Source organism: Megalobrama amblycephala, linkage group LG1, assembly GCF_018812025.1.
Source record: "Megalobrama amblycephala isolate DHTTF-2021 linkage group LG1, ASM1881202v1, whole genome shotgun sequence".
Lineage (NCBI taxonomy): Eukaryota > Metazoa > Chordata > Actinopteri > Cypriniformes > Xenocyprididae > Megalobrama > Megalobrama amblycephala.
This window is the reverse complement of record NC_063044.1, coordinates 54516899-54528524: the sequence shown is the minus strand read 5'-3', so window position 1 is coordinate 54528524 and position 11626 is coordinate 54516899. Positions and strand designations below refer to the sequence as shown.

Here is an 11626-nt window from a genome sequence, read left to right as displayed (position 1 = left end):
TTAATATGGAAACATCAATACATGCTTTAGAAAAAATGCACGCTGCACAAATTAAATTCTAAATCTTCAGATTGTTTTGTCTCATACTGTCACGATCACTGTCAGTTCCTGGACTACATTTCCCATAATCCTCCCTGCCAGTCACATGCACACTCTACACCAATCACCCGTTGCCACATACAGCTTAGCACATTATCTGGACTATTTAAGACTCACTCACACACCACCTCTTTGCGAGGTCTTGATTCACCCTGTGTTCAATTCTGAGCGTTTCCTTGTGTTTATTGTCTGCCTGTTATCGATCCTGTCTGGTTACCCATTTATGATTCCCTGCTGCCTGCCTTTGGATTGTTTATTGTTATCTGGACTGTGAATGTTTTCTGCCTGCCCTGATCTACTGCCTGTATCCTGACCACGATTCTGCCTGTCCCTTGTTATACCTGTCTGCTCCTGTTGACCCTGCCTGTACGACCATGCTCTCATTTAATAAAAGCTTGCGATTGGATCCCTACCTGAGTCCAGCTTCGTTACAGATACAACCTGAAGATTTAGATTGTAATTGTTCTGTTTTCTCTGGTAACGGACAGAATGCATAGAGCTTAATTTATACATCTGAATCATTACTGAAAATGATTTAAATAAAACACAAACCAACAGTGAATGCAGTTGTGAATTTATTACTCATTACAGTGAAAAGAGCTAGATGGAACAATTGAAACAAATAAAAAAGGGATTTTTAATTAAAAAACAACAAAAAAAAAAAACTGTTCTAAACCTTAAAATGAATAAGGAAATTTAAAATAACTACACAAATCATATCACTGTACTGTATATCAACACCACTCCATTCCTCTCAAAGTCTCCCAGTGCTTCAAAAAACCTGTCAGTTACTCAAAACACAAAATAATCTAATTAAATGATCTGCATAAAACCCAATCACAACCATTAATTCAAAACACTTCACATACATGCCCATCTGTTTCATGATTCGATTAGTAATGTAACAAAGTAACATTTCCTTTGGTTCAAAATGTCATGTGAATGTTCAGCCCCTCAGCTTTTGGTAGTACATGAAACACTCTTCAAGAACATTATTCATCAGTATAAAGACGTGTTAGCTCTTATACAAAACTAGACTTCTGAAACACACACCTTTCTGACAATCTGAGAAAAACACCTTTAGTTAACAGACACATGCCAGATACACAATCCCCCATAATCCTTCTCAAATGCATCATGTCACAGTGTCTTGGTGAACATTGCACATGCTATGGTCTTCGAGGGGAACAAAACTGTTAATATGCATTAAAAGTCGCATAAAAAAGACTCAAGAAATTATTGCATCCATAAATGTTAATAATGTCATACTGTAAGTCAGATCACAGATGTTAATTCTAGCTTGTACAAATACAGTAAACTGTACTAATTCAGTACTGTTCCCTTGTTTAAATTGCATTCAAATACTTAATATATCTGATAATTGTTCATCAGAGCCGTGAGTGATAATCAGTGATGGACTGATATATCAGCATATTGTTTACATACATATATATATATAGTAGCACTTTACAATGAGGTTTCATTTGTTAGTTAAAGAGGTCATGACAAGGGAAGTAAAATTTGCCTTAATCTTTTGACATATAAGAGGTATTTGTACCATTAATACATCCAGCAATTTCATAGTTTAAAACATCCTCATTATAAACAAAGCATTCATTTAATCAAACTCTAAAAATGGCTCGTTTTGATATAGCGGGATCTGTGATGTCACAATCCAGAGCAAGACATCGACGAATAGTTTTACATCATCGCATCACAGGCCCGTCCACTGCTGTTCGGTCACTTAAACTTAGTTTGCCTACACTGGATGTGAGTGTCCCGTCTAAAGCAAATAGAAGCCATTATAGTCACGGACACTGTCTTCACTTCACTTCTGCAAAAAACAGGACAAATGGAAGAGTGAAAGAACGTTTGCTTTGACACATTCAGTTTAAACAGATTGTTTGCGTCTCTGTGAAGACTTTAGAAGGATCCCAAAGTCAGAAACAAGTGTCCTGAATCACATTGGAGGATTATATGTTTGTTCAGAGCATATTATTTTGTCAGCGAGGCACAGTGTAATGGAGAGTTCATAAAGAAATGTATTGAGTTCATAAAGAAACTTATTTTTGTGCAAAAAACCCTATTAATAAGGAACATATTTGAGTTCACAAATGGTGTGATTGCTCTGTTAGTGCGGTTCATTTGAATAAAGGCATTTTCACAACTATGAATTGTTTGTTTTGTTCTGCAACAAGAATTAAATTTGTTACAATGTTGCATTTCTTTCTTGGTTCAGTTTGCTTTCACAAGGCAATATTTCAAAGCATGCCAAAATATGTTTATGCAAGTCATATGCGAGTACAACTGTCCTCTTATTGGCCAGAGTTTCCTCTGTGTCATCCATTAAAATGATTGACAAGTTAGCTTACTAACACTGTACGAATGTAGCCATCATTCCAGCTGTTAAATTATGTACTACATTCGTATTAATACTGTGAAAAATTCAAATGTGCTCTCTCTGGATCTCTGTCTAATAGGCTGTGTCGAGACCGTATATGAATGTTACAATGCAGCTAGAGCGGGAATCAGGGCTTTGTTGGGACAGCGCTCTCACATGGAGGAGCGCAATTACACAACATTTTAAGATGAAGAGGAGATTTTTGGTGTTCAATTACAGCAACTAATGTGCTCACTCACCGAATCAGACACTACTGCTTTTTATATAACACATTTCTCGTTATGAATTATGATATCTTTTGGTTTGTTGGTCCAGATTGAAGTGAACCCCTCCAGAGTTCGTTTGAAAGTGTACCAAAACCACTTCTTCAATAAGGTCTCGGTACGCTTGTTTGATCCGCTTCTGCTGCACACCCAAGTGCGATTGCTGCATTCACACCTGCCCAAATTAACCACACCAAGGGGGACAACAAAATGAGGAAGGTGTGAAAGCATAGCATTTTTGGGGGTGTTCGGTAAGTTCCATCTCAAATTAGGGAATATGTAATAAAAGCTGACCTTTAGGTTCGGTATCTTTAGGTTTGGTGATAAAAAAAAATGCCAATCTTAATGCTAAGTGGACCATGTGTTTTTTGTTTGATCCTGACCAAACGAACCGAAATACAAGTGTAAACGCACCAAAAAAACCCATGTCATGACCTCATTAACATGGGAAAATACCATTTACTGATCTTGGTTAATGTAAATATCAGCATTTACTAATACACTAGACCTTATTGTAAAGTGTTACCATAATATAATATGTACAGACAATAATAATAATAATATATAAAAAAGATATTTATCTTCATCATTGGTCAGTGTTCATCACAACTAAAAAACTCAATTCGGTCAACCACTAGTAAAAACAGTTCATTCTGGCCCATTTAACCATCTGTGTAGAATATCCCTAAAATCAGAGTCTGTAACATCATGTTGTGTAACCTTAATGTGCAATTCTTCCATCTTTTACATACTAAACCTCTTCAAAAAGGCTTTTCTTCATTAACCGTTGTGGCCGTCATTTACTGTCCGGGCATCTCAGTAGTCAGAAGTACTGCTTTTCTTTGTAAATGCTGCATGTATGCATAGCATATCTCATTTGAAAGCATGCATGACAAATGGGCCCATAAAACCATGTGCTTTTCTGTATCAAACCTGTTATAAACATATTCTACACAATGTTTTGCAAGTGCCTTGTCCTGTTGTACATGCGTTACTGTGGTGACATCAAACCTCAGTTCTCAAGGGGGGGGCGATAGAGTTTCCATTACATGTTGATGTCATCAAAACAAAAAAACTGACAATTTGCTCTAAAACATTCTATAGCGCCCCTTATGGTGATGAATGAGAATGCAACACAATTACCAGGACGTATGTAATCAATCTTGCGTTTACGTTCACGTACTGGCGTAGAATATGTTTCGGCCCCTTGTACTCGTTGCACCAAATGACTCAATACTGCGATAAAACTACAAAAATAACGCTCTGCATGTTTCTCCACCCTTAACTTCATCAACACTGACAGGTGCAACAGTAACGGCTGCCACAATAATCTATGCTATCCTGCGTTTAATAGTCTGTGTTCATACATTATTATTATTATTATTATAATAAGAAATCACATTATACCCAAGAACGAGGGGGCAAATGGGATGCACTAAGTGGGTCAAAGGAGGTCACATGAGGTACCAAGCAGCCAATCCGGCTAGAGCAGCGATCCAGGCGGCCAATAGGACTTGACCGGAGGGATTTTTAAGCACGGTCATGGCCATTTGACAAATGTAAGATGATCCTCCACTGGCAGCTGAAACACAAAGAAACATGTAAACATTTTATTTCTTAGGTTTAAGACAGGGTTTCTCAAAAAGCTAATAATTAATAAAATCAATTGTAAAATTAAAATGAATAAACAGGGATGCACAATAAATGGAAATAAAACAGTAATAGTGATATAGATAACTGCAGATATCAAATAAAAAATGCTGAAATTTAAAGGAGTATACGATAAGTATATAATCTATCCAGAGTTATTATAATTAATTAACATAAAAGCATAAAAAAACATATATATATATATATATATATATATATATATATATATATATATATATATATATATATATATATATATATATATATATATATATATAGTGACTTAAAATATAATAAAAGTTAATTTAAATAAAATAAAACATAAAAAAACTATTTTATTACAGCTAGCTGCCACTTCTCATTTTCATTTAGTTTACCTTGAAGCACTAAAATAACTAAAACGGAAATAAAAATGAATAAAAACTAATTTTCAAAAAAAGTAATTTAAACTAAAATAAAAATGACAAAAACACACAACAAAATTACTACAACTTTAAATTTAAAATGAAAAGAAAATATAAAAATATGAATAAAAAAAAAAAACTATAATAGTATCACAATATTACTAAAATAATACTGAATCTATTCACCAAAATAAACTTTGTAATAAACTTTTACTTTGCAGTACAATTGTAATTTACAACAGTAGTATATATATATATGTATGTATGTATGTATATATATATATATATATATATATATATATATATATATATATATATATATATATATATATATATATATATATATATATATATATATATATATTTTTTTTTTTTTTTTTTTTTTTTTTTTTTTAGTTAAAACTAATAATAATGATAATTTCACTTAATTATTTATAAAAGGTATTTTTAAAATGTAAAATAAAAACAAAAACAAAAAATAAATTAAACATTTACTAAAAAAGATTAAATATTTTATCTGATTGCTTGCTGTGAATGCATAAATGTGCCATTCATTTTTGAAATATTAATTTAAAAGCTCAGGGGGTAATTAAAGTAAATATTTATTATTAAAAAGTTTGGGAATCCCTGGTTTATTAAGATGAATTAAGATGAATAGTCTGGTCAAGTTTACCCATTTTGGCAGCGTAGTATGGACACTGACTGATGTCTCCTTGCATTTCTCCATGAGCAGGAGCGGCATCCAAAACATCATCCTGAAGGGTCTTTCCGACCTCCTCTAGTTCTCCGAAAATCTGCATGCAACAGTGACAGGAAACAATGAGGAAAGACTGAGGAAATGACAAGCATTTAATGAAAAGCTCTTTGTCATGTGTGTGACGTCACATGCAGCGTGACGAACACATTCAACTAGATGTCACTGCAAACAATCAAACGCTTTAAGAGATGCTGGCGAGATGTGACATTGTTTTGAGCCAGGTTTGTCCATTTAATTTCATAGCTCTGTAATCTGCCGTGAGGACAAAGAACTCTATCTGCTGACGGATGAAACTCAAGCCGCACGGAGCAGGAGAGACTCTCATCTTTAATTACACACTCTCTAATATTAACACAGTGACAGCAGGTTCAGCCGAACGGATCAGTCTAATAGAGCGACTGCAGAGCTCTCCAGATGATGACAGAGAGAGTGATTATGAACGGGCCATTAGTTTAATTCACTCAGTGTTAGTGGAGGATCTCAGAGTGAGTGCAGATATAATGATCTGCGTCACAAACAGCAGATCTTCAATTGATTGTCATCAACATTAACCTTTAAAGGACTCGTATAATGAAGAATCATATTTTTACATTAATTAAAACATTAATTAAATGTAACAAATGTAAAAAGTAATAAAAACAAATCATGTAAGTTGTAGTTATTTGACTTAATTAAACAAATTAAAATGCCTCTTTATCTACTTATAAATAAAAATAACTACAAAATAAAAAAAAAAACAATTTCTTATATATATATGGAAGCTTGTTTCAGCTACTAAATAAAAAAATTAAAAAAGGTAACTGACTTTTTTCTTCACAATTTCAAAATTTGAATTTGCAATTGCATATTATAAAGTCAGAATTACAAAATAAAGTTGCAATTCTCACTTTTTTCTCGCAATTGTGAGTTTTTAAATCACGCAATACTGATTTTATAAGTCACAATTCAGACTTTTTTTTCTAAGAATTACAAGGTATAAACTCAATTTATAATTTATATCTCACAATTCTGACTTTATAACATGCAATTGCGAGTTACAAGTCAGAATTGTGAGATATAAACTCACAATTCTGAGAAAAAAAAACAAGCCTTTTTTACTTCACAATTGAAAATTACATGCAATTGTGAGTTAATCTCACAATTCAGAGAAAAAAAGTAAGAATTGTGAGATATAAACTGACTTTTTTCCTCACAATTTTGACTTTAAAACACGCAATTATGAAAGTCAGAACTGTGAGATAAAAAGTTGCAATTACCGTTATTTATTATTTCATGGTGAAACAAGCTTCCATAAAATATATATATATATATATATATATATATATATATATATATATATATATATATATATATATATATATCATTAATTTAAAATAGGTAAATGTAACTAAAATAAAAGAAATTTTAGAAATTAATTAAATTTAATTAAATTTAATTGAGAACATTTTATTTATAAACGTCATCCATTTGCCAATAAAATAGGTAAAAGATAATTATTTTAAAAAGAAAAAGTAAAAAAAAAACATTTTATTAAACAATTTATTATGTGTGTATCTATGTATAAATTATTTATTTAAAAAATGTAGGTAAATAAATAGAAGCAATTTTAGAAATTAATTAGATTAGTTAATTAAATTGAATGTAGAAAATAAATATAAAATACATAAAAATACATTTCCATCATTGTAATGTAATTTATAATGCAATTATAATAATAATAATAATAATAATAATAATAATTTTTTAAAAACATATAAAAATAATTTAACAATTAAATGATTAAACTGAATCCTTTGTTTTGGTTTGTTTTTCTTAAATGGCACTCCTTGACCTCATTAGGAAAAAAAAGCCATAAAAAAATATTACTGTTGGTATGAAAAAAATCTTGCTTGAAATAATAAAAAGAAAATATGAACCATTTAAATCTGAAAAAAACTGCTCACCTCCATGTTGAACTGAAAGGCCAGGATGGCTTCCTCCACGATCTTCTCCTTGGTGTGCGTGTCCAGCTCCAGCTCGTTCATCCGGCTGCGGTACAGCTGTTTAAAGGCCTTGGCACTGTGGATGCCATCAAACTCATAGAAGTTCAGCCCTTCTCCTGTGGGCGGCAGCTTCATGGCGCGCTGGGCCACCTTCCTCAGCACCTGACCGCCCGAGAGGTCACCCATGTAGCGCGTGTAAGCGTGGGCCACGAGAAGCGCGGGCTGCTCATGGCCGACCTGGTGGATGCGGTCCACGTAGCGCTGAGTGGCCGGAGAGATACTGATCTGATCCTGCCAGTCCTCGCCGTAGAAGAACTCCAGATCCCGAGCCAGAGCGTCACGCCGGTGGAGCTCATGAGGGAAGTAGAGCGGAGCAAACTGAGGATGCTCTTTATTTCTCTCAATCTCCTCTTCCATGGCAGAGTATGTGAAGTATAAAGCCACATGGCCGAGCTGACAACACAAACACAGATCAAGATATCACAATGAAGTCAAACTAAACAGATTTCTAGAACTAGAACTAGACAGACTATTATAGTTTTTATTAATATATAATTATATATAGCTTCACAAATGAGGGTCTTTTCAACGACTCCGATTCGAACATATAAGGCTGTACACCACTACTGACAGTTTCTGACATTTTCAGTGCGTGAGATTGTCCTGTTTTGTTGTTACTCGGTATTCTGGCAATCTGTCCTATGCCAGAGAATGAGCTCTTGAAGCTCCGCCCTCTTCTTGAAAGGGGGGTGGGAGCAGCAGCTCATTTGCATTTAAAGGGACACACAAAAATTGTGCTTTTTTGCTCACCCCAAAAAGTGCCAATTTTAACATGCTATAATAAATTATCTGTGGGGTATTTTGAGCTGAAACTTTACATACACAATCTGGGGACATAAGAGACTTATTTTACATCTTGTAAAAAGGGGCATTATAGGTCCCCTTTAAAATCCTCCATGATTGACTGATCCACTTACCTTGAAGAGCTCCTTGCGGATGCGTCCCTTCAGGAAGTCTTTGACAAACTCTGTGTTTTCGGCCTTCTCGTGAACTTCTTTGGTTCCTGCTGCCAACATCTCAGACAGATCTGTAGGACTGTAGGAACGAGATGACATTAACAGTGTGTTTTAGAAAAAAAAGTTATTTTAATGTCATTGATATATTACAATTATTAATATTTAGATTTTTTTGTTTGTTTGTTTGTTTTGTTTTTAATTTCAGTTAAAATCTCTGTCATTTTTATTATAATTTTAATATGTCTTTACAGATCTAATTTCAGTTTTAGTTATTTTAGTATTTCAAGTCAAACTAAAAGAAAATGAAAAACAATGTCCTGGCACCAAGCTGAAATTAAAGAAGTTTAATTGTTTTAATATTTCAGGTTACATTTATGAATTTTTTAAATCATTTTAGTTTTTCTTAACAATAATAACCCTGACTATTACAGTATTTATTAGTATTTTGAATTAGCTTTTTGTATATTTTCAGTTTTCATTTTAAGTAATTTTGTTGTGCTTTTGGAATTTTTCTAATTTTTTTTATTTTTTATTTTTAATAATTTTAGTACTTCAGCTTAAACTTATTTTATGTCTATTTTATTCAGTTTTTCATCTAATATTATTCAGCTTTATTTCATTAACAAAAATGATTTTGAATAGTTTCACAGGAACAAACTGATCACAGGAAATGCTGATAATGTCAGATGTACCTGAGGACCGTGACGCCTCCTTCCTCATACACGACTCCTCCTCCATTAGCGGTGCTCTTGCCGTTGGCAGCATCTTCTGTCTTCATAGCAGACATTCCTCTGTCTTCTGTTCAATTCGTCCTGACTGATCAAACACACACATTCCAGAGCGTTTCCTTGGTACATATTTACACAGCTGACATTCCTGTTTTTGACCATCCCAATCTCCTGGTGTTCAAATAGATCAAGTTGATTTATTATTTCGATTTAAATTGATAATCATTTTTTATGAACTCTTAAATCCAAAGAATTGATCTTTCAGTGTCAGCTGATGAATGAACAAAACTTTGTAGCAGGATGGGACTTGGGCAGAAATCATGTTCATGGATGAGATTATTAATGTTACTGTAGTATAAAGCAGAGCTGGAGCGATTGCTAATGAGAGATGAGTGCGACACACGGCTCAAGAGCAGTGGAGCTTTTATTATGCTGCAGACGAACGTTTCCGCTTCTTCCGGTCAAACGTATGTGGGGTAAAGCAGCGCTGTTTATCATATAAGATACATTTATGTGTTGAAAGTTGTTATTATGCTACTCTGTTTGCTCGGCGGCTGCTATGAGACACTTGATGCACATTGCAGTAATCTAGATCAATATTAGTCATGGTAAAACATGGTACTCGCGGTAAATCAAGAAAACGAGTTTTAAACAATAAGAGTTACTGTGTTGAGCTATATAACATAATTAATTTTCTGTCAATAAATTCTCTGGATTTAAACATTCTTGGAAACATTTGGGATAATGTAAGTATACCACAAGTTCTAGTGGTTTTTGGATATTTTAATGCAAAAATCTTACATATTCTGCCTTTAAGTCATTAAAAATGTATCATTATAATGTTATTATTATAAAACCTTCCATAAGTGTCATTTAAATGTACATAACTTATACAAATCAGTTCATTTTATCCTTTAATATTATAGTAATGTACCAACTGGGGTTCCCAGTATAGTTTACAGCATTAGTTAAGAGGGATTTTTTTTCTTTCGGAAAATTGCCTGTACTGTACTTAATACATACGGCAATTAAATCGATATTGAATCGAATCAAAATTTTAAGTTAAAAGCAAAATAAATAAATAAATAAATAAAACTAAAATAAAAACAAAGCCAAATAAAAATGCACATGAAAATGCACAATTACTAAAACTTAAACTGAAATTAAAATGAAAAGTGAATATATAAAAATAAAAGCTCCAATATTATATTAATGATAGCAAATCAACACTGTTACCTATCAATCTATCTATCGATTATCACTCAGATTTGATTAGAAGTATGACCTCATTAAATGACATCTCATGTTTTGCCTGTAGTTTTTATTAAAATGTGTGATATATGCAGCTTAGCACTAGTTTAAAGTCTTCAGAGTCTGTCTAGATGTAAAAACACACAGATCAATGATGAAGAAAAGCTCTTACCTCAAACTCAGCCTCCAGAGCAGAGCTTCAGCTGTCAGTGTCCGTCCAGTCTATTGTTACGGATAACACTAGTTGAGCATCAGTGAGGGGATTGTTCCTGAGGACACACACACTGACAGTGAGCCTCCATTCATCTGCACACACTGAGGCTGTTTCAAGAGCATTTGTGTTTGTTTGCAGGGTAAATGAAAACACACAACAAAAGAGCAGTCATGAGCATTCTGGTGTTTGCCAGTCAAAATACAATCTAATCCCACTGTCCTGGGATCAGCATCCGTTTCAAACCTGCAAGCAGCTCCAAATGGATTAAAATAATCTAGTGTCATATTAATTCAGGTTTTACTAAAGTGCTGACGTATATCAAAGCGACACTAGCACTCATTGTGTCACAATATAGCACAGATACTTTGAATAGAAGCCAGTACTTACAGTCGAGCTCTTCAGAAAATCCTGCTTTAGATCAGATGATATAATATTAAATGGTCCGACTAGGCTGTAGGAATGAGAATAGACTGGTAACTGATTATAGGAATGATCAATAGTCGGATGCTCGTGCGCTTTTGTTTGCGGCGCTCGAGCTCTCCGTTAGAACTCAAAACAGGAAGCTGCAGATGAACCACGTGTCTCTCAGAGCTGATGCTTAAAGGCGCAGCGACCATTAAATGCATTTTCCTGCGATATACATTGTGTATTGCTTACTTTTTTTGAAATAGTTTGACAAACAAAACAACCATAAACTTTGTGTTTAACCCTTTTACTCTCCTCGCTTGTGAGTTACAAATCTTTGCGTTGGGGGTTGAACGCTCTGCACTGTAACTGTGTTAAAGGGTTAGTTCACCCAAAAATGAAATTTCTGTCATTAATTACTCATTAATTTTACTCAAAAATAACGACTTCATTCAA

General features: G+C 33.5%; 1 protein-coding gene across 1 annotated transcript; it reads right to left on the bottom strand.

The window, feature by feature from the left end:
- Positions 1-661: 661 nt before the first annotated feature.
- hmox2b (heme oxygenase 2b) lies at positions 662-11348 on the bottom strand. Its single transcript, XM_048201845.1, has 7 exons — positions 11153-11348; positions 10724-10820; positions 9265-9388; positions 8534-8651; positions 7518-8009; positions 5491-5611; positions 662-4345 (listed from the first exon to the last, which is right to left on the bottom strand). Exons 3-7 carry the CDS (start codon positions 9357-9359, stop codon positions 4218-4220), a joined length of 954 nt encoding a protein of 317 aa, XP_048057802.1. The 5' UTR covers positions 9360-9388; positions 10724-10820; positions 11153-11348; the 3' UTR covers positions 662-4217.
- Between the last annotated feature and the right edge of the window lie 278 nt (positions 11349-11626).